This window comes from Myodes glareolus, chromosome 2 (genome assembly GCF_982192425.1).
Source record: "Myodes glareolus chromosome 2, mMyoGla1.1, whole genome shotgun sequence".
NCBI lineage: Eukaryota > Metazoa > Chordata > Mammalia > Rodentia > Cricetidae > Myodes > Myodes glareolus.
In genome coordinates, this window is record NC_142027.1 from 66367646 (window position 1) to 66392226 (window position 24581).

General features: G+C 45.7%; 1 protein-coding gene across 2 annotated transcripts in view; it reads right to left on the minus strand.

Annotated features, from left to right (window-relative positions):
- Positions 1 to 21401, minus strand: part of Mylk (myosin light chain kinase) — a 201552-nt gene extending 180151 nt beyond the window's left edge. The window contains exons 1-2 of one of the 2 annotated variants that reach the window (XM_087901132.1): positions 21262 to 21401; positions 14003 to 14170 (exon numbers count right to left, since the gene is read on the minus strand). In XM_087901132.1, coding sequence (XP_087757258.1) covers positions 14003 to 14167 — 165 coding nt within the window. In that variant the 5' untranslated portion in view covers positions 14168 to 14170; positions 21262 to 21401. The remainder of the gene's footprint in view (positions 1 to 14002; positions 14171 to 21261) is intronic. The other variant, XM_087901131.1, reaches the window with a different exon arrangement.
- Between the last annotated feature and the right edge of the window lie 3180 nt (positions 21402 to 24581).

Below are 24581 nucleotides of genomic sequence, written 5' to 3' on the forward strand. Positions count from 1 at the left end.
AACCATCTGTAACTCCAGTTCAAGGGGATTGGACACCGTCCTCTGATCTCTAGACAGCAGGCACACATGCAGTGAACAGACTTAAATGTGGGCAAAGCAATCATATACAAAATAAAGAAAGAAAAATTTTAAATGTCATTAGCATTTTTAGCAGTACCTAAAAGTGCTTAAACTCTAGGCAAATAGCATTAGGAAGGGTTGAGTCCACATGACTTGTCTCACAGGGAACTAGCTGACCCTGCAGAGTGGAGAAAGCTGGTAAGGAACCTGATCACAGAACTCCACGAGGGTTCTATTAGTTAGTGTACTCGAGGTTGTGCACTAGGAAGAGCTTCACGGAGACAGGCCCAGAAGGGCTGAGCAGTCAGTATTTGGAACGCTTGGCACCAAGTCTTCAGCACCAACACTCAGAGGCAGGTGGGTTTGGTTTGTGGGGAGTGATCAATACTGTTGTCGTTCTTCCCTGAGCCCTCCTACAGAACACTGTGCACTTGGAGTCTTGACCTCTCTGTATGCTTCACCTGGTTTAATTTGCTTGTGTTTTCGCAGAGTGCCAGGACACGGAAGAGAGATAGTTAGCACTTGCTCTCTCAGACTGGAAGGACTTCATATATAATACAAGGCTACAGAAATGTCTGACACATTGTTAAAAATAAGCTCCAATCAGAATAAACCATAAAGGAAATTGGCACCAAGATACAGACCAAATAATGTAATAGAATGCTAGAGAAACAACTGTTGAGATTATCGGGCCCAGCTTCCAAAGCGATGTGCAGAATGCAAACACAGCCATATTCACACATGGCAGTCCTGCGCTTCTCACAGATACCTGGTTCTGAACAAATTAACTGTCTGGCTCATGAGGAAGTGCTCCGTTAACTCTGAAGGTGGAAGACTGTTACACATGACCAAGAATCCGGACATACTAGAATTCTAAGAAAAGAGTTCAATGAACTCGGCACCAGGCCAGGCCCACTGACTAGCAACAACCCGGTCCTCCACACCTTGACCTTGTGTCCCACCTGTAGTATAGCAGCTGTGAGATTACCTCAGCCTGGACTCTCCAACTGCTTATTTTAACACTCCACTTTGTTTATATTTTGAGGCAAAGAGACAAACTAATTAGAAACAGTTAAGATAATAGGCACCTAAGAGTCTCCCCTAGCACAGCCAGGTCCATTTTAATTGTGCCAGTCCTGTCTTCACTAATCGGGAAGCTGTCACTGAGCATTTTTAAAACTATAACATTTAGAAAACATCCAACAACAAACCCTACTTACAAGGCTGCAAAGCCTCTACTAATTGCATGTAATAGGCATTTTGTTTGCGATTGGTCTAGGCAACCACATCCTTGTTTCTACTTTCTCTTCATTTTATGCTATTCTCCCACATTTCCATGTATGGATGCAGCTCCCCAAAATGTCAAGCAGGCAATATATTATGCAATAGCTGCCATACTGATGTATTTATTTAATGATCTCTCTTTGGTTGGCTCCATTTCCGCTATTACAAGTAGTGTTCTGAGCACCTCTATTCCAGCTATTTTCCCTGCTTCTCCACTAAGAGTTAAAGTACAGTGTCAAAACAGAATCCTTGGTAAAGTGGATCAATGGTTTTATTGCTCCTATAACATTCTTCCCGTCCGAGCCCATCCCAGGAGGCTGAGCTAATCCTCAATGCTTCCAACAAAGGAAACATCCCGCCCCCTCACTGCTCCCATACTGGGCCTTGAGAGCTTGATTTTGTTAGTTTTTCAGGTATACAACACTTAAAAGGAATTTAAATTTCTGTTTGTTTAATTGCCAGCAGAGTTGTGTAATGCATTTTGATGCAGTTATATGTTTTTCCATGTCCAAATGCTGTCTATGATATTTTCAGTATAAACTTTGGATCTGTCTTTGATCGTTTATCTGACAGGATCTGGACACAGAACTCCAATTGCTGGAACAAATATTTTTATAAGCATTTTATTATGCTTTAAAAATTTACAGACATAATTTTTATCTACTGTGAGCAGAAACTCCAGCAATGAGAACATACAAAAAGTACAAGGTAAATGTTGAGAATATAAATTGACAAAAGATGTTTTTCTCTCTTAATCTTTCCCCTTCCTGCAAAATTCACTTCCCAAGCAGAGTCTTCAAAATCATCTTTCTATTCTTTTTATTATTAACTTCATAATCAATACTAACACTTTCTGAGTGTGATGATTAGTGTTCTCATTAGCTAAACAGAATCTAAAATCATCAAGAGATAGGCTTCTGAAATTTGCTGTGGGGGATTGACGTGGGAAGATCTGCCTGTCTGTTGCAGGTTCAGGCACCATTCTGTGATCAGGGTTCTGGATTACATTTGTCCGGAAACAGAACCGAGCAGCCATGTGCATTCACTGCTCTCTGCTTACTGATGGTGGATACGTTGGGATAGCTGCTTGAAGTCCCCGCAGCCTGACTTCCTGGTCGTGTTGGATTGTACACTCGTACTGTGAACCATGATACACCCACTCCCTTGTTCTCTCTCTTAATTTGTTTTTGTTGGAGTATTTTACAACAGAAAAGAAATGAAGGCACACCTAGATGCCCCTCAATTGAAGAATGGATAAAGAAAATGTGGTACATTTACATAATGGAGTACTACTCTGCAGTAAAAAAAAATGACATTTTGAAATTTGCATTCAAATGGATGGAACTAGAAAAAAAAAACATCCTAAGTAAGGTAACCCAGACCCAGAAAGCTGTGCATGGTATGTACTCAAACCCTAAGAGAAACATATATAGATTCCCCTGGGAAGAGGAAATAGGCAAGATCTCCTGCAAAAATTGGGGGTAGGGGGAGAAGGGAGAATAGAAGGGGAGGTGGAGGGGAAGGGAGAGGAGAACTTGAGGGAATGGAATGGTCAAAATGGGGAAAGGACAAAGATGGAGAGTAAAGAAAGAGATATTTTGATTGAGGGAGTCATTATGGGGCCAGCAAGAAACTTGGCACTAGAGAAATTCCCAGGAATCGACAAAGAGGACCCCAGCTAAGACCCTAAGCAATATAGGGAAGGGTGCCTGAACTGGTCTTGCCCTGTAGTCAGATTGATGACTATCTTAAATGTCATCATAGAACCTACACCCAGCAACTGATGGAAACAGAGGCAGAGACCCACAGCGGAGCACTGGACTGAGCTCCCAAAGTCCAGTCAAAGAGTAGGAGGAGTGAGAATATGAGCAAAGAGGTCAAGACCATGATGGAGACACCCACTGAAAAATCTTACCTGAGCTAATGGGAGCCTACCAATTCTGGCCTGATAGAGAAGGAACCAGCATAGTGTAGTGGTATTTCAATTGTATTTTAATAACTAAAGACTGGTTAGCTTTACAGACCAGATTATGGTAACACGCACCTTTAATCTCAGTAGCCACAATGACATGCACCTTTAATCCCAGAAGCTACACTAGTTACCACAGAAATTGGGTGGTGAATGCCTTTAATGACGGTGGTGCACACCTTTAATCCTAGCCCTAGAGACGGTTAAGACAGCTCTCAGACACGGTCTCCTTCTGAAATTCCAGGAGGCAGGATCGCCATTTCAGACTGAGGTCGAGGTAAGAGCCAGTGGCTAGCTGTTTTGCTTTTTCAGATCTTCAGGTTGAACCCCAATTTCTGATCCTGAGCTTTCCTTAATCATGCATCAGCATGGGACCAAACTAGGCCTTCTGAATGTGGGTGACAGTTGTATGGCTGGGCAGACTGTGGAGCCACTGGCAGTGAGACCAGGATTTATCCCTACTGCTTGTACTGGCTTTTTGAAACCCATTCTCTATGGAAGAAGCCTAGATATAGTTAGGAGGACCTTGGCCCTGCCTCAAAGCAATGTGCTAGACTTTGTTGACTTCCTATGGGAAGCCTTAGCCTCTCTGAGGTGTGGATGGGGGGTGATGTAGGGGGAAAGGAGGATGGAGAGGGAGGAGAGGAGGGAGTGGGAACTGGGATTGGTATATAAAATAAGAAAAGATAGTTTTTTATAAAAAAAAATAAAAAAGAAACTAAGGGACTTGATCAGTTTCCTTATATTTTAACAGATACATCAAGTTATAAAAATTACGTGCATTAATGTGATAGCATATAATGTTTCAATACATGCATACTTGACTACTCTTTATTCAGGTTATATGACTATGTCTATATCTATGTTCATGAGTCATATGTTCATTATTTCTTTGAGGAGATAATTTTTAAATTCCTTTAGCATCATGGAGTTTCACAGTACACTACTGATATTTATAGTCATCCTATTATGCAGTAGTAGCTCAAAGCTTCTTGAACCCACCAGCTATACTTCAGGAGTCACCAATTAATCTAGTCCCATCTCTCCTGCCCTCCCTACTCTCCCCAGCCTCTGGCACCCACCATGCTACTCTCTACTTCCTTGTGCCCACTCAGGCAGCACTTAGAGGATTTCCACTGGGAAAAGTGAAGGATTTCTCTGACTTCAGCTGCCTCCCTCTTGTTGGTTCTGTTTGAATTTTTACATCTCTTACTAGACATTGATGCCATGGTCACAACCTCAAACTCCTACAGAGTCTGGGCAGAACACCCAGACACAAAAAGTAGGGATGTTCCTGCCCATTTTCTGCTACCTTACTACGAATTTAGACAAGTTGGAGGGGGGATAGCAAAGTCATAATTGACAACAGACACTGGCCTTGGTGCTGGGAGAAAACTGCAAATGACAGAGATGAGAGAGACCTGGAAAAGACGTACATAGACAGGGCAACGCACCTGCTGAGCTGGCGCGCCCGTGTGGAAATGTTACCAGATCCTATCTGTTAGGAAAAGCCCCTTGGGTTCTCAGCACCCACACTGGGCAGCTCACAACTACCTGTGATGCCAGCTCCAGGGGATCCAACACCTTCTTCTGACTTCTTCAGAACACACACACACACACGACACATGGCATGCATACACAAATACATTTGTACAAAGAAAGAAAAAAAAGGCCCCTCAAATAGAATTGTAGGAATAAGCTTTCTTTTTATTTTTTTGATTTTTATTTTGTAGTTGGTATTGTTTTGTTTTGTCTTTTTGAGACAGGGTTTCTCTGTGTAACAGTCCTGGCTATCCTGGAATTTGCTTTGTACATCAGGCTGGCCTCGAATGTACAGAGATCCACCTGCCTCTGCCTCCTGAGCGCCAGGATTACAGGCATGCACCACCACTGCCAGGCTAGGTGTAAGCTTTTTACTTGAATTTCTGGGACTGGCAAAAGGTCAAATTTTCTGGGACTAGCAAAAGGTACCAAATCTGGCCCATGAGTAGACTTTTTTTTTTTTTACCTGTATCACTATGGGTTTGTTTGTTGTTTGTTTGTTTGGGGGATTGTAGCTACTCAAGTTCTGAAATTACAAGTGTGTGCCTCCTCACATTTGAGTCGCATAATTACACTTCGTTTATCTGACCCATTCACTGCAGAGAATACTGATGGCCTGCTTCCCGCTGTATCCCACGCTTTGCCTCTCTTCACTTACCTCAAGCTCTCCATGCACTGGGGCTTTCTTTACTTTTGGCTTGCCAAAGCTTTCAGAGCCTACTCTCTGTCACTAAACTAACACAGTTCTGAGCTGTGTCCATGAGTTGATAATACTATCATATACATTTTCCTCAAACAGCTTGGGACCATCTATTTTCTAATTCAGACTAAAGAACTAGTTTCCAAATGTAGGCAGTTGTAACACACCTCCCAAAACTAAATACAGGCCTATCCTCTTGAATTGGGAGTGATGTGGAATTCCCCTCTGTATGCTATGAATACCAATGGTTTTATTACCATTGGTTAATAAAGAAACTACTGTTTTGGCCTATGGCAGGAAAGAATATAGCAAGGCAGGAAATCCAAGCAGAGAATAGAGAAGGAAAGGAGGCAGAGTCAGGCAGGCGCCATGTATCTGCTGAAGGAGAAAAAGACACCAGACTCTTACCTGTAAGACACAGCCTCATGGCGATACACAGATTAACAGAAATGGGTTAATTTAAGGAACAAGAGCTCACTAGGAATACATCTGAGCTGTTGACCAAACAGTATTAGAATTAATATAGTTTTGTGTGATTATTGGGTCTGAGTGGCCGGGAAATGAAAGTGCAGTCTCCATTTACAGGGGAGAGCTACAAGCTGCATGCAGGGAAGTCTCCTGATGAACTTCAGAGAGCCTGGCCATCCAGCAAGCAGACAGCACACATCCCATTCTCCTCACTGTGACCAAGGAAGCATCTTTCACCCTGAGAACTGGCTAATAGCTACTCCAAGAGCTCTAACGTCCTCCACAAAGATGCTAGAAAGCCATCAAAAAGATGGGGGCCTCAAATATGAAACTCTGTCTTCTGTGGCATCTTTATCCAATGTCTGCTCCTAGGAACAGCGGTGGATTACTTCAGGGAAACCCTGAGGGAATCTCAAAACCATGGACGTCCTTTTCTTTGGTACTCAGCATGTAGCTCTGAACTCATCCTCGCTTGTCCCTCTCTAAGTTCATTTCCATGGTATGTGTGGAAGGGAAGGAATTACAAAGTTGGTTCAGTCTACCAGGTCAACCCTGATGTGGCCACCAACTGCTGACAGCGACAGTTTTCAGCAGTATCTACTCTATCATCCTATTCTATTGCTTCAGGGACTGTGGCATGTAGGCCATGTCTGCTAGCCACCTGGAGCATATATGCAGGACTCTAGGGAGTAAATGCGCACTGGCTGACATAAGGCTAGCATTCCTCCTATAGACAGAGAACATTCTCTCCTCAAGAGGTGACAATATCCTTTGGACAGGTCTTATACCTTAAGTAAATTCTGAACAATTCAATGTTTCCTTTCTATTGTGAATGGCACATGTATTTAAAATTAAGTATTTAAAGTATTTAGTTTATGCAGATGTTTATATGCCTGAGTGTGAATATATGCATGCTGTGTGCGCAGCAGAGGTCAGAAGGAGGATTTGGATCTCTGGAACTGGAGTTACCGGCATGTAAGAGCTGCCATGTGGACAGTGGAAACCAAATTCTAGTCCTCTGCAAAGTAGCAAATGCTCTTAACTGGTGAGCTGTCTCTCCAGCTCAGAACAGCTATTGTTAACACGTGTTTTAGCTGAGATTCACCAATACCCAAGAGCTGAATTAGTGAGAATGCTCTAGACTAGGCATGTCCAAAAGCTTTGCTGTGATGCAGAAATACTTAGCAATCTGTGCTGTTTGACACAGTAGCTATTAGCCTCACATAACCACTGAACACTTAAAATATGTGTATGGCCTCATCAGTGTATTTCCCTAGGATGCCAGGGAAGTGAATTTTCAATTTTCTTTAATTTTAATTAGCATTAATGTAAATTAAACAGGCACACGTGGCTAGCGGTTATCCTATTCAACAGTGCAGATCCAGACCTTAAAGACCTCACTCTCATTGAAGAAGCAAAAGATATTAAACACGGACATGGTTGTAAAAGACTAGAGTGATGGAGGAGGGTTATCTGTCTATTGTTACTTTCATTGGTTAATAAAGAGACTGCCTTGGCCTTTTTGATAGGCCAGCCCTTAAGTGGGTGGAATAGACAGAACAGAATTGTGGGAGAAAGAAAGCAGAGGCAAGCAGACGCCATAGCTCTCCTCCCCGAGATGGACCCTGGTTAGATTCGTCCCCATAAGCCACAGTCAAGTGGCAACACGCATTAATAGAAATGGGTTGAATCAATATGTAAGAGCTAGTCAATAAGAGGTTATAACTAATTGGCCAGGCAATGTTTAAATGAATACAGTTTCCGTGTAATTATTTCGGGTAAAGCTAGCCGGGTGGCGGGCGGGGATGCAGCCCGCCATTCCTTCTACACTAGAGCACAGGGCTAGAGAGGTGGCTCAGAGGTTAAGAGCATTGCCTGCTCTTCCACAGGTCCTGAGTTCAATTCCCAGCAACCACATGGTGGCTCACAATCATCTGTAATGAGGTCTGGTGCCCTCTTCTGGCCTGCAGGCATACATGGAGGCAGAATGTTGTATACATAATAAATAAATAAATCTTTAAAAAAAAAGGTTAGAGCACAACACAGTTGGGGCTTCAGTATTAGGGAAATTCAGAGGGAACAACTGAGAGGGAGCAAGCTGGCGAGTACGTCCCGTCCACAAGGTGCAACCACCCACTAACGTGCAAAACACATGGGAAACGGGACTAAGGAAGCACAGCCGGCAGCTGGTCAGCATATATACATGGTGTGGACAAAAGGATACTCAGACACATGCTGCATTTGCACGGACCATTTCTGGGCGTCTGTCTAAACTGTTGGTGGTCACTGCCTCTGAAAAGTAGAAATTAAAGGTCAAGGCAGAGAATTTTCAGATTTATTTTGAGTTTTTATTATAAGCATTCATTTCATGTGGGGGAGCCTCCAGTGTGTGTACCACAGGCCCTCCCTATCCATCATGTGTATCCTCGGGGCTGAACTCAGGTAGTCAGGCCTGGCAACAAGTGCCATTAATAATAGTTTAACATTGAAATAATTTTCTTCATTTTAATAGTCACAGAGATGATTATGGAATGGCACATTTTAAAGACTCAAGAGGTCAAGTCTTTCTTATGGTTGTCATTCACGACTGATCTTATGTGATTACCAGGACCATTCCACACCCTACAACCATGGCTCTTCCGCAGTCTAATAAAATAGCTAAAAGTAATACTGATAGAAAGTGGCCTAAAGGAAGAACCTAAATCAATAAACTGGGCAGGAGAAGGAAGTGCATCTTGATCCAGGCACAGTCTGGGGAAGAACACGAGCCCTAAGACAGGGATGGGAAGGGGTGCTGGAGGGATGCTGGGCCTTGGCTTAGAATGAGCTCAGGGGCCACTGTGACTGGAAACAGCTGGAAGCTCAGGAACAACCCCACCCTGGTGTCCTCAGGGAGGACAAAAAAATGTACATAATCATGCAGTAGGCACTGTGTTACTCTTGAGGCCCAACGGCCCACCAGAAACAGCCAGGGAGTTCAAGAATTAGACAGACCTGTGGAGGGAAGGCGGGTCTCAAATGGAGCATGGGACACAAGGTCTAGGTGCAAAATCTCTGAGCAGAGTACTCTGTGGTGCCAACCCGGCCAACCCGGTGGTGATTAAAAAGACTAGGACTGCATGTGTGACCCCATCAGTCATGACAATATCCTTGCTCCACACCACCCCCGTCCACAGCAGGAAATCGGTTGATAGACTTTCTGCAACCGTCCAGTTATACACGGTCACAGCTGCTGTTTATGTATGTACACCTTTCTACACCACGACACTTAGGACTCCCGGGGACCAGTGGAGGCCAGGCATGGCATTTAAATTCCACATGCTTGAATACAATGGCTACTTCTCAGTTGAATGGAGACTGGAAAGGACTCAGGGAAATGATACTTTGGTTGGTTAAACCACAAGCGGAAGCCATTATTTCCCCTTTCGAGAGAGGTTTTCTCATGCTTCCTCTCTGTTCTCCACAGCCAAGGCAGCATCTGCCTTGAGAAGGCCAAAGCAGCATTCTACAGGAGGCTCACCTCAGCGAACCCAGAGAGCTCTTCTTCTGGCTGCACTTTTCAGAAGCGCTGGGGCTATGGTTTTAGTTTATTGATAACAGTGAGTCCCTGGGCAACGGGGAAGAAAATTCCACTCATGTTAGTATTTTCCCACAGTGCTCTTTTCATACCCGACCCTGTGGTAGGCAGGCAGCCCGCCGATGCCACAGTTCACCACAGTGACCATAAACAGCCAGAGGTACTTCAGCTGGTCCAACAAGCAGGGCACTAGCTATACCCTGCAAAGACTGCCAGGCAGTGGGGCTGTTCTGGACATTGGTGCCCGCCCTCCTTACATCTTGCAGTAGGTGCCTGTGTTGAGGAGATCCTCCCCAGCACATGAGTGAACAAGCACACCACTGGGGCCCAGCGTCAACAGTCACAGGAAGAGGCTCTCATAGGCCATTGAGGTAGAAAACTGATGGGTCCTAAGTGCCATATTGAGAGGGCACAGCTGGATGAAAGGACAGGGGTTTCTAATGTCAGCTCAGAGCATGGCGTGGGGTGCTGGTGTCTAAAGGCGGCACAAGTGGCACATGAAGGCAAATGGTTGTGAATTTCTGGAAACAACCTCTCAAGCTTTGGGCATGCAGAACCCCAGCCACACATGCACACTCAAGGACATAGTCTGACCAATTACCTAACCCACAATGCACACTCAAGGACATAGTTTAACCAGTTACCTAGACCTGATTGTACAGGAGCAGCTCTATAGACTGCGCCACTTCCCTTCAAGTGCAAGATTTTCTTCTGAATGGCCAGAGCCAGGACGGAAGGAATTCTTCTCAAATTCAGGGCCATATTAAACTCAGAATAAGGCAGTCTGTCATGGCTAGTGAATTTGGAAAGGGATCAAAAAAGTTTCTAGATGGTCCCTGTGCAGTCCATCATTTAAAGGACATCTACATATACATCATTAGTGCAGCCCATCATTTGAGGACATCATCTACATACACATCATTGGACTGATTAGGAAGTTATTTTTGTAAAATTTCCTGTATGGATAATCACAGCTAAAGATCTTATCTTGGAAAGTCTTGAAGCCTTAGGGTTCACTTGACTCTTGGTGCTAGTCTTTCACTGCCATTCTCTTGCCTCCAACCAATCCTCAGTGCCAACATACTGTCTCGTGGTTTTAAAATATCTGCCTGAGCACCGGTATTGCATCTGTACTCAAGGCAGGGAGAAAGTAAGGTGTGTTATTGGAGGAGGGGTTCGTTCAGTTCTTTTTGAAAGTAGACATAATAGGAAAACAGAGTGAGTGGACCGTTGCTTTTAGATTTCAGGGATAAAAACAATAAGGCCAAGTTTCACCCCAACTGCTATGTAGAGCCTTGGAGGTGGAGGGAAAGAGTCTTCGTGACTTGCTGACATCTGTGGCATCCACTGAACCAATCCCTGGCCTCACCACAAGAAGCCGGACCCTCCACTTGGGGTGGCAACTCTCAAGAAGGAGGGGAAGCCAGCAGGGGTCCTTGGGCACCAGTAAGAATGAACCCAACAGGAACTGCCAGGCCGGACTGAAGGATGAGGCATGACCTCAGAAAGGCACCCTGGAAAGAACTCCTTCCAGAGCCCAGTCCCCAGAGCTGCTGTCCTACCATGGATGCGATGCAGTCACAGGCACAGAAGCCACCGAGCAGGCTGTATGCCCCATGAGAGGAGGGCATTGCAGGCAGGGTGCAGAGGTCCAGAAGCAGTCTTGGAGGGCAGTTGGCACCTCTGGCCAAGCATCTAGGAGCCTGCATGCAGAGCTCAATTTCTTCTAACAGCAACCCCTGCTCAAAGTAAACCACCTAATTTTCTGACTTCCGTGAGGGCACAAGGACATGATGTCCCTGGCTCAGCTTCAGCCTTGATATCCACACAACAAGCTTCCTCATCCTGGGGTCATTAGAGGTGGCTCTTCCCTGATGTGAATGTCTTTGTGGCTACGAAGCACATGTGTCAAGAGAGAACTTTCTGCATAGCTCCGTTGGCTGCAAGTGAGCCAGAGCCTCGCTGCAAATCCCTCTCTAACATCCCTCAGTACATGCCATACCCCAGCACGCGGCCAATGTCCTGTGGTAAGCAGCAAGGCAGGCCCTCGGGATGATTCAAAAGGAACACACAGACCACAAGGAATATGCAGAGTCAACTCCTGGGTGAACATAAGTCAAATAAAATACCCCTAAGACAACGCTGTCTTAAGAATTCTTCAGTTAACACTGCTACAGTTTGGATTTGGTTGGGCCCCAAGAGGCCCACGTAATGAAAGCTTGTCCTTGGAGTGGCACTATTGGGAGGGGGTAAACCCTTTAGTGTGTGGAGCCGCAGCAAAAGGAAATTAGGTCACTGGGGATGTGCCTTTGAAGGGGCTGGGACCCTGACTCCTTCTGTTTCTTTGTGTGTGGGGTCACACAGAGAGTAGCTTTGCCTACTGTATACCCTGCTATGAGGCACTGCCCCTCCACAGGCCCAAACGCAATGCACCAAACAACCACCAGAAATGGTGGTTCCAAAGAAACCACCTTTAAAAGGTTGGTTTAACACAGCAATGTTGTTACAGTAACAGAACACCAAGTAATGATTAAATTTCTATTATGTGAATTTCAACTCAGCCAGAGAAGTACTGCATTATGACACTTTCTGACAGCATAGAACACTTCTAATGGCTTATTGGCTGCTCTGGGTTAGAAACAGCCGTCATTTGTGATTCATTTTTGTTTGGTTGGCTTTTTTGTTGTTGATGTCGTTGTTTTTCCCTCAAATAAGGAAAACCTAGCTTCATGGAAGGTCCAAGAGAGTAGCTATGCTAGCTGTCGGGTGAGTGTTTGTTTCCTGGTCCTAACTCAAAGCTACGGTTCCTTTGTAACAATGGCAGTGACAGAAGCCGGGGTTCACTGTGCTGTGGGGAAGCCGAGCCAAGGAAGGAGCAGTCTCTCAGAAGTGCTGTGGTTAGAGGGTGGGGAGATCTGCTGACGAAGGCACATCATAAATGAATTTTCAATTTTATCATGTGTATAGTTCAGCATTTTATTAAAACATCCACAAAGTCGCCCCGTCGCCATGGCTGTCTAATTTCAGTACATTTCCCTGTCACAGGGAGAAATTGCAACAACTGGCAGCCACGCCCATCTTCCTCTCCCCCACCCGCTGGGACTGTTCATCTCTCTGTCCTCCCAGAGATGCCATCCGGGACATGCAATATAAATGGAATCGTGTGGTCTGGTCCTTTCCTGCCTGGCTTCTTTCATTTGCTGGAGTGTTTTCAAGGGTCACCAATGCCGTGCCAGGAACCAGCCCTCCCTCCCTTTCTGTGATCACGTGCGCCATTTCTGAAGAGTCAAGGTTTCTCCCTGGCGTGGAGATGAGAGGGGCGGGCTAAATTCAGGGCAACAGAAGAGAGCCTCATGCTGGCAGAGCCCACAAACATCCCCAACATCGCCCCTGTGCTCTGCTTTAGATAAAATATATAACATAGAGCTATTAGAGGGAACCCGTTAGCACGAGTCCTCACTAGACAGATCAGTGCCTCACGTCCAATTCAGGACAGCTCTGACCTGTTTCCAACACAGAAGCCTCAGCACACTCGGGGTCAAACCTGCTACCACACAGAGGTAAGGACATGGCCTCCAAGAACATCAGCTGGACTCCGTTCTTCCGCTGGCTTCCAGGAGCTCGTGATTACAGTCACAGGGGGACTGAGGAATCCCTCACACTTCGCTGAGTGGTCACACAAAGGCCTTTATGCTTCTAGGGTTGGGACCCCTGTGCTTGATCTTCAAGTGAACCCTACCCATAACCTCCCTCATGTCCATGGCACCTACGTGTGAAGCTGTCGTAATGCCTACTTACAGCTGACTAGAAGGCTTTCCCACCGGGTAGAGCTTCAGCTACTTTTACAGATTTTCTTCCAGGCTCTCCTCTTTACCTACTTAATAGGAAGTAGGCAAGGGACTGCCATTTATACTTTCAGGAGAAGAAATGGAGGCCCCAGGAGGGTGGGAGATCAGGATTCGCTGGTGAAAGGTGACAAAATGAAACTGGGACCCTGCTAGTCCACTCCTCTGGGTGGAGCAAGAGGGCAGGTGATAAGACATCCCTTCCAGAGAAGAAGTGGGAGAGAAATCAGTTCGTTGGTAGGATCCCAGATTTTGGAGCACATTTTTAAACTCAAAATTCATTCCTCCTGACACAAGGCCATGTATCCAGAACATAATGAGCAGCAAAATATCTCAAGATGGTCAATTTGCCTGACCCCCCTCCTCCATGGCTGAGTCCATCACCAGAGAATGAAGCTCACCATAAATCAAGAAATAGAGCAAGATGGTATTCATTTGATTTATATGACGGTCCAAAGGAAGGCTAGACCTTTAGACATGTCCAGCTTGTTGAGGACACATTTGATGAACACTCCCCTTCTCCCCCATCCTGTCTCCCAATCAGCCACGTTTCTTACCCTCCCTTCGAACTTGGCTGTGGCTCCTTCTTTGATGCAGAGGTTCCGAGGGGGCAGGATGAAAGCAGGGGCCTCTGTGAGGGGCATGGAGCTGACCCTTGAGGGATCCACACTATGGGAGGTTTTGGACACGTGTGATGAGGCAACCAGTTTCACGTCGGCCATGGTCTATAAAAGAAAGAGGAGCAAGTCAGGTCTTAGAACATGCAACATGTTGTCTCCCTTGTAGATACCACTTGCCCAGCCCTGTGGTTTGAACTAGAAGGAGCAGGGGCCCAGGAAGGTCAGCATTCACCTGGAGTACCTTCTGTGGCTTCTCCACATAATGTACCAGGCAAGACAGAGCCAGTCCTAGACTCCAGTTCCCAGGCCATGCCCACCAAGAGCTCCTATCTGTCTTCTGAGAGGGCATGACTTGGGTAAGATCAGGGAAACTGGATACTCACAGATTTCACAATAGGCCCATGAGGCTCTGTGAGAAGGTGAGAGTTGGTGGGAGATTGGGGTTAATGTAACAAGGGCCCTAGGTGAGAAGGTGAAAGTAGGTGGCTGAATAAAGGGGAGGGTCAAGCCAGGGCCTACATTGTAGAAAGGCTCAAAGATCACAATATCATGGAAAGGAATGAGGCACGAGAAGGTCAGACCCAGGCTGACTCCTTCATCTATAGCTAAGGTCCAAAGAGGCTAATGCATTTATCCAATGAGGTAGAGCAAAATTATGCCATCACTGCCAAGAATACCTTGAACCTGAGATCCTGTCTAAGGCAGGTATGGGACTAGACAGGATGTGTCTGTGGGCTGGAAAGATTATCTAGGACTATGATATGGCTGATATGAAGAGGAACAACGGCTATCCAGAGAAGAAACCAATGGTTCACTCGTTTGAGTTGCTTCTTAACTTTAAGTATGTTTCAAGGTAAAAATTAGAAAATAAATACCAATGTGCAAATATAATAAATTATCACTTATTGGTGGACTGGCAAGATGGCTCAGGGGACAAAATGCACTTGCTACCAAGTACAATGGCCTGAGCTTGATCCCCTGGTCCCACATGGTAGAAGGAAAGAAATTACCTCTTTGCTTTATCCTCTGATTTCCACATGCACACTATGGGACACGTGCGTACACACACGATAAATAACATTTTAAATTGCCACTTACTGAACACTCACTCTGTTTCAAACACTGTGCGGAGGACCTTTATCTATGATCTCACATTTAAGATTTTTTTCGTTTTATGTTTGGTTGACATGGTAGTTGCATACATTTATGGGATACAATGTGGTGTCTTGGTACATGGTATCACGTACTCTAAGTTGGGACAGTCGGCACATCCATCTTCTTGGGTAGTTACCACTTCTTTGTGATGCCAATACCTGGAAGATTTTTCCAGCTGTTCTGAAAGGTTCCTCATAGTTAACTACGCACTTCTCCCCACGACGAAGCGGAACTCCAGATACGGCTCCTCCTGCTCCTCCCTTCTAACCTAACACCATGAGTGGGCTCATCTTTATACAAATGAGGAACCTGAGTGACAGAAGTGAGGGTGGGGTCATGCTACATAGGCAAAAGGAGAAAACTGAAAATATCCACGGGTCTAGTACACAAGATGGTGCTCCTTTGTGACTACAGAAAAGTAATCATGTTACACAGCGAAAGCAAACCATTAGAAATGTCTCCTAACTTTTCCTCCTAAATTTTCTTAAATTAAATAAATACGAAGCTTTTAAGAAATCTGACTTAGTCAGGTGTTGGTAGCACACGCCTTTAATCCCAACCCTCAGGAGGCAGAGGCAGGTGGATCTCTGAGTTTGAGGTCAGCCTGATCTACAGAGAGAGTTCCAGGACAGTCAGAGCAGTCAGAGCAACACAGAGAAACTGCTTCAAAGAAAAAAAAAAGAATAAATAAATAAATAAATAAATCTGATTTAAAGGCTAGAGGCATGGGCCAGTGGGTAAAAAGCATTTGCTACACAAACACAAGGAGCTGAATTAGGATCCACAAAAGACTGCACATGGTCCATGTAAACCCACTGTTGTTAGGGGTGGAGACAGGAGGATTTCTGGAGTTAACCACCCATCTAGCTCCAGGATGGGTGAGAGATACCACCTCAAAGGATAAGGAATTGACAGAGTAGGACATGTGATGTCCTCCCGTGACTTCTGCCCATGCTCATGCAGGTGGAGGCACAGGTGCACACACAGGTGTATGTGCAGGTACACACACAGGTGCAAGCACAGGTGCACGCATGCACAGGTGCACACATACCCATGTGTACATGGCCTATCTTTATCCTTCTCATAGTCATTCTCTCTGTTACACAGAGAGAAAGAAATTTGAACAAAACAACTTAAAATACAGGTGTCTGATGAGCCCCCATCACTGGCCACTTGCCAGTTTCTACACAGCAGACATTTAGCCAGCATATCTGTGCATGATTCCTCTGCCTGACAAACCTGGCTTCCTTTCACTGATAAGGTATTAGCTGTGCAAACAAAATTCCTTTCCAAATGAAACAACACTCTGGCAGGCTGCAGGAGGTCACAAGAAAAGCAAGTACCTGAGTCATAGTTCCTGTGTGTTGGGAACACATTAAGCACTCTGTAAACCAACGGTTCATTGGCTCCTTAGAGCACTGAGCAACAACTAATCTCACCATCCATTTTAAGGGCTAGAAACCTGTCCGAGGATTAGAAAATTGTCCAAAGTCAACAAAAGAAGGAGCAGAAATGGCCCTTGAGCCCAGTGTGTGTGCCCTGTGCACTGTGCCTCCTGCAGCAATCAGAGTTGAAGTAACGGGAAAGGCTGAAAGCTACTCAACTCCCATCACTTAAAAATGTCCCTGTAACGCTGGACATGGTGGCGCACTCCTTTAATCCTAGCACTTGAAAGGCAGAGGCAGGTGGATCTCTGTGAGTTCCAGGCCAGCTCAGTCTACAAAGTGAGTTCCAGAAAGCCAGGGCTGTTATACAGAGAAACCCTGTCTTGAAAAACAAACAAAGAATTTTCCCTATAAGATTAAGATTTTTTGTATATTAAAGAATGACATTTACATGAAAAGACGAATGGTAATATAGAAGAAAATGTTCACAATGAAAACATAGGACCGGAATATTTTCACAGAAGAAGAAACCATTCCAAGACATGGATGAGTGGAGAATATTGTTGCAGAGTAAACCAGGGAATGTTGTCTGGCCCCAGGAACACCCAGTAGTGCAAGTCAATCACACCGTGTTCTTGTAAACGAGGAAGGATGTTTCCCTGATTGTGAGACCAGGGCACTCTCTGTGTACTCCTGCTGGCAAGCAATGTGGCAAAAGGGTTCTGAAGGACAGGTGTCCAAAGGTTTTCTAGTTATCCTACATGTAGAAACTCATTATCAGGAAAGAATCTAAGGCAGCCAAAATGTGTATGTAAAAATAACAGTGGCATTCCTTAAAGCAAAGGTTGGACTTATAAAAAATCCAACAACGAGAATTGTCTCTATACAGGGGCATATCAGACTAGAAGATGAATTTAATGATATATAAATGGTCAAGTTTTTAAATTATTGAAAACTTTCAAGCAAACAGAAAAAAAAATGACAAAAAAAAAATCAGTGACCCAAACACCCACAGTGGGCATAAACAGTTAACATTTCCCACACTTATAACATTCTGCTTTGTGCGTGTGTGTGTGTGTGTGTGCGTGTGCGTGTGCGTGTGTGTGTGTGTGTGTGTGTGTGTGTGTGTGTGAACCACTTCAAAAAATCGTTAGGACAGGATTTTCTGGTTGACACAGTGATGACAACACAGGCGTACCTACAACGTGTTCATGACCAAATACAGAGATGACAGCTGTCCGTTCTTTCTTAATACACAGTAAGTTACTGAAGCCGGAAGTACCTCACTGTGTTAAAGAGTCCAGGAACTAACTGTATTTTGGTGCCTGCTGTGGTTTAGACTTGGATTATCTACCCAGGGCTCATGTGTGAAAGGCTTGCTCACTAGTCTGTAGTCCTGGGCGGGGGTGGGGGGGCAGTAAAACCTTCAGTGTTTAGTGAATAGGTGTGAGGCCATTGTGGGTGCACCTTTCAAGGGGACACTGGGACCCCAGCTCCTCCTCTGTCCCTCTTTGCTTCCTGTAGCCCTACAGCCTCCTCTACCATGACACTCTGCGTTTGTACAGGCTCAGAGCAATGGGACTAACTGGTTATGGATTGAACACCATGAAACTGTTAGCCACAATGAACCTTCCTTCCTTCAGGTTCATTTTCTGAGGTATTTCATCACAGTGTCAAAAAGCTGGAAACAGGGCCGGGCAGTAGTCGTGCACGCCTTTAATCCCAGCACTTGTGAGGCAGAGGCAGGTGGATCTCTGTGGGTTCGAGGCCAGTCTGGTCTATAAGAGTTAGTTCCAGGTCAGGTTCCAAAGGTACAGAGAAACTCTGTCTCAACCCTCACCAAAAAACAAACACTGATGAGCCAGTTTCCTTCTCTACCCTCTACATCCTACTTCTTCAAACTATAATTTCCACAACTCTACTTTCGATTTCTATGAAATTATTTTTTAAGTTTCCTAATATGGATTAAAATATCTCCTTTATTCTGTACCTAACTTATTTAACATAACATAATGTCCTCCAGTTATCTACATGTTGTCACAAACAATAGGATTTTCTTTTTTAAGGGTAAATAATATTCCACTATGCACGGATATATATATATATATATATATATATATATATGCGCTATATTGTCTTTATCCATTCATCCATTGTTGGCTACTTGAATTGATTTCATGCCTGGGCTATTGTACATAATTATTACAGTATTGAGAGCATTCTCATTACAGTAATGAGAGCTCTGGTATATTCTACCTGGTATAACTTTTAAATTTTTAAAAAATTATATTTATGTGTGTGTGTGCAGCTGTATGTTACCTGCGTGTAAGTGTCAGAAGAGGATAGAGATCTCCTAGAACTGAACTTAGAGGCAACTGTGAACCAACTGACATGGGTCCTAGGAACCGAACTTGGGTCTCTGGAAGTTCGGCAAAGTGATCTTAATTGTTGAGCCATCTCTCAGGCCCCTGCCTGTTGTACCTCCAGTCACTGAGGACAGCCCAATAAACCAGCTACATTCACCTGGGGTTCCCGAGTTTAACAGTAGAAACCAAAGCAGGAGCAGAGGGCCGTCATACTCTACTGGATTTCTGGAGGTTCAGACAAAGCTCGTCCGGCTGTCCTCAATGACTGGAGATACAACAGGCAGGGGCCTGAGAGCTGCCATGGGAAGAAGAGCAGGAGAGGTGACTCCCCATTGTGACTTGGAGTATCTCCCCACAGCCTACCTATTCAAGGTTTGAGCAAATAGGTTCCAAGATGCTGGATCTGATCACTGGGCAGTGGCTGGTTGTCAGTGGATTCATGCACTTATGAGTTCACACCAATGGGCTATTATGGGGTGGGGCCTGCGTGGAGGAAGTAGATCACGGGAAAGGGGTCTGCCTTTGATGAGCATCTTCCTCTCCCAGCCCTCTGCTTCCTGGCCACTGTGAGACAGCTGCTCAGTTCAGCACATCCTTCCCCAAGATGTTCAGTCTTGCCATGGTCTCAGAATCAAGGAAGTCAGCCACCCATAAAACATAAAACCATTAGCCAAAATAAATCCCTCCTGCTTCTGAATCCATGTCTCTGAAGTATTTGTCAGCATGACAAGAAGCTGACTAGCCTTCCCCTTTCTGCTCTAGAAGACCAAAGACTCCCCAGAGGGGCTCGCCAAATCTTCGTGACTCCAAACCTCCTGGAGTTCATCGAGATCTCTGGAGGGTCCTAGATAATCTCACCAGTAGAAACACACCTGGCCTAGGGAGACAGCAGAGAAGACAAAGGCTCTCGCTCTGCACGTGTGAGATGAATGGATCTCCAGATGTATAAACATCAGGCATGAGGCAGATATGGGAGAGTCCCAGGAAGCTCGGGGCCACCTAGCCTGGCATAGGCGGCAGAGCAACAATAGTGACCTTGACTCAAGCAAGATGGAAAATGAGGGCCTCCGTCGGGGTTGCCGCCACACTCACACCGGGGCACCCGGGAACCCGCATTTACATCTATGTATGTTCACACGCATATTAGAATTTCTAATTTTGAATTCTATTTAAAAAGCGACACACTTGGCCTAAAGAACAAAAGACAAGAAGGGGTCTGGCTTCTGGTTGAAAAGACACAGACTAGTCAAAACTGCCAGGAACCACCTGCGAGGATGCTCCCGGGAGGAGGGTGACTCCCCTGTCACAGATCCAAGTCCCAAGCTGTGTAGCCATGCCAAACAGCTGCACCCACCCTCAGCCCAGGGCTCCGTAGCTGCAGTCAAATTCCAGCCATGCTGTCAACTGATGGCTACTGCATATTTGAGGGAAATTAATAATAAATTGAGCCAAATCCTCTTGTTCCTCTCTCCCTCCACCGAGCCTGGTGACCACATTCCAGCAGAGAATACCAGAGAGACTGGATGCCGTGTGCCGCGATCTCTATCAGCAGGGCAATATTCAGCTGTTGCAATCAACCGCCCCCAGCCAGGGGATCCGTTCAGTACTCAGTCAAATTCAGACCAATAGACAAAGGAGAAGCAGAAAAGCACAAGGAAGGGGTCACAAGAGCAGTGGCCTACTGATGTCTGGGGCAGAGCCAAGCTCCGTGTAAGGTTTCTACACGTAACACAATTAATTAATCACCCAAAGCAGTTCTGAGTAGATTGGACTTTAATTTGATCAAAAGCGCTGTAAATTGTCTCTTGAACCTGGAAAGAAACTTGTCACTACAGCCAAGACAGAGCAGTGCTCGGAGACACAGAGACAGACAAGAAGTCAAGTGAGCCAGCAAAGAGAATTTGAAAAAGCCAACTGCCCCTCCCCTATTCCAGCACACACACACACATGAGATCACCTTGGAACCTTGAAGTCACAGGATACATTGGAAATACCTAACCTTCCCTGCGGGGAGGTGCTTCCCAGCAGGTGTGGCATCCAGCCTGTAGAACCCCCAACAGCTCATATCAGAGGTGGCAAAACCACTGGCGTACAAACACCACAAACACCGCAAACACTGATGGCTCCCTCTGCCCTCCTTAATCCTCCCTGCAACGCTCTCAAATCCTGACAAATACCCTAATCTCTCCTAATCCAGAACTGAGCTGCTCCTTCGCTGTGCCAAGTTGCCTCACCATGACCCACCCAAGCAAAGTGGGGCAGGGCCACACACGGCTACCCCCAGACACACCTGACGGCAGCCTCCTCCCCAGGGAGCATTCACAGAAGGCAGATCAGAGGCCAGCTTCACTGAGGATGAGATTCTGGTCCAACGTCCAGCAATAACGGAGAGAAACGGGAGAGCCGAGCGAGCCAGGCGGAGAAAGTAAGGAGCTTTGTTCTAACCCTCCCCGCAGATGTTGCAATTTGCCTTCTGCAGGGCAGCCAACTTTGCTGGGAGATCTGTTGTTCTAATCCGCCCAGCTGGGGTGACCTTTGAAACCTCTGGCTGCCACCGCAGAGACACTCAGTGAAGTCCTGGGGAGCCAAGGGAGGAAGCTCACGGGTTTTCACTTGCTCGAAGCTGCAGACTCCAATCTGAGTATAAGGCAACTGAAAAGACCCCTTCAAGCAGAGAATTGAGCCCCAGATGGGCTGGGCACTTCCCCAAGTCCACATCTGGCCAGACTGCCACTCTAGCCCCTTGGTGCATCTGATCTGGGATTACCACCGGCTCATGAGACATGTGCCTCCTGAGACCCAGTCCTGTCTTCCTTAAGTCAATGGAGCCCCACTTAGGATGCCTAGCCCAGAAGGGACGCTCAGAAGGCTGAGAACTCCTATGCTGGAACTGGAGGCAGGAACACAGCAGCGTGTGGAGCTGAGGGCTCAGCAGTGTTTGCAGGTGCTCAGCATACACAGTGCTGCTGTTTCATCCCAGTGGATGAAACAGGAGCTGGGCTGGGAGCACATAAAGCTCCATCCCTTCTGTGGACACCAAGGTATCCCCTAGTTCTCAAGGAACAGATCGAGCATCCTGAGCTTAAGTCCTGTTGGGTGAGGGTGGATTCATAAGGGGCTGCTATGCCCAAATACCTAGGACAGCCTTGATCTTCCTGCTCAGTGGCTGAAGCCTCTGTGGTCTCAAAGCTCCTTTGTGTCCTTTAAAATTATTGAGGATCCAAAGGCTTTTGTTTGTGCCATCGAGGTTTGGTGTATTTAGTATCAAATTAAACAGTAATTTACATAAAAATATCAACAAGAAGCCTACATGTTCATATGCTCTTTCTTGAGTGTGTGTGTGTGTGTGTGTGTGTGTGTGTGTGTGTGTGTGTGTGTGGTGGGAGCTTCACTGTGTTGCCCAAGTTGGCCTCAAATTCCTGAGTTCAAGAAATCCTTCTGGACTTAGAGAAGTAGCTCACCACTTAAGAGTATTCCCTGCTCTTCTGGAAGACCTGAGTTCAATTCACAGCACCCACATTGGCAGTTCACAAGAGCCTGGAACTCCAGTTCCAGAGGATCTGATGCCCTCTTCCGCCGCTTAAGGTACCAGAACACACATGGCATAGATTCACACAAACACACACAAATAAAATCTAACTAGAGCAAGAGCAAGGGCGGGGGCTGAGGGGAGGAGAGAGAGAGTTTCTCTCTCTTCCCTTCTTCCCTAGTAGCAGGGACTAAGTAGCAGGCACACACCTCTGTGGCCAGCAATATAAATATTTTTTTAAAAGGAAAACATGTTTTCTGTAAAAAAAAAATTTTAGGAAGACGTTCAGTTCTTCTGTGTGTGTATGGTGTATGCATGGTCCTGGGCATGGAAACCAGGGCCTCACACAAGTTAGACAAGTGCTATATCACTGAGTTACATCCCAGTCTTGCAAACTCCTACTTCTTTTGAATGTTTATTTATATATGTATGAGGGGGTGCGTGCAATGGGTGCGATGTGGAATTAATTCTCTCCATTTGCCTTGACGTTGCTTCTGTGAATGGAGCCAAGGTTGTCAGACTTGCTTTACCCATCTTGTCAGCTTGCAAATGTCTTTAAACATCTGGCCTAACGATGGACAATCAGATCTTTTCATCTGTTTCTGCATCTTGTCTACCGTGACATGCAGGATCTATAGCTGCTAGGCAATGCCACCATATGGAGAGACACTAGAAGAAGAAAAACAAATATCGTCCTACGCAAAAATAACCTGGGCTCCTAAAGAGGCTTGGGGCCTTCCCTGGTTACACTAAGTCTCCAGATCATACTTTAGAACCTTATGCCAGCTAATCTCCCAAGATCTCTCGTCCCCATCTGTTCTCACTTCTGGCCCTCTTCAAACACCGAGAGTAAAGGGAAAAGTGGTTGTCTCTGGGAAGTGGTGCGCAGCTTTAAGGAACAAGAGAAGGAAACGGTAATTCAACCTCTAACTCCATCTCTCTCTTCTTTAAGACCACAAGATTAAACAGTGTGACCAGAAAAAGAAGAAGCCCGAGACTGGCACTATGGAAACAGCTTCAATCACTTAGGTCCTTGACCAAGACTCTGGAAGACCTTGAACAGGGAGACACCCCCAAAACCTTTTTTGCTACAGAGGGAGAGTTTTATAGAAATAGAAGCTGCTCACAGAAAGCAGAGGAAGTCCATCCCAAGCCTTCTCAAACAGGACTCTCAAACCATGTGACTGGCAAGTCGTTTTACACTGGACAAAACCAGGGACAATGCCTTGGCTAAAATCATGCAAGACATATCGGAAGCCTGAGGGTTCCCTCAAACACATGGAACGGCTCATGGCTTGAATGTTAACTATAACCCTAAAATATTAGCACCATGAATCAGGATGTGGGAGAAAATTTACATAAAAAGCAGTCTTTAAATTCCTATACTTGGGTTAAACAACAAATGCCCAGGAACAAAATACCTGACCAGACACATTGCATAGACTTCTGGCTCCACAAAGAGACGTCTGGGTCCTGTGATAGACACACTTATCAAATCCTTGACATTGTCTTCGTCCCATACATCACGGTTGGCAGACATGTAGAGGAGTGACCATTTAATGAGCACCATCTGTGTCCCGGGTGGAATGTAAGCCACGCCAGGATGAAGGGCACGCATGCTTTCTTTATTCAGTGGTGTACTGCCAATGTCTAGTATACTGACAAGTACAAAATACCTTCTAAACAAATACATGTGTGTTCCACAAATGAACAGAAATTTTTATTTTAAAAGTTTACAAGTCACCCTCGTGCTGACTAGTTTTATGCCAACCTGACACAAGCCAGAGTCATTCGGCAGGAGGAACTTCAACTGAGAAAACACGCCCATCAAACGTGCCTGTAGGCAAGTCTGTAGTGCATTTTCTTTATTGGTGGTTAATGTTAGGGCCCAGCTCACTGTGGGCAGGACCACCCCTGCTGGTGTCCTAAGCAGCTCAGACCCAGATCCGCATGTCCCGCATGAAAACACGCAAGGTTATCCAACACCCGTTCTCACCACTGAGTCCTCCCCCAGTTCACCAGACAGCTCCCTCCCACTGCCTCCTAGGCCTTCTTCCTGGAACCCACATGAAGACCCCAGC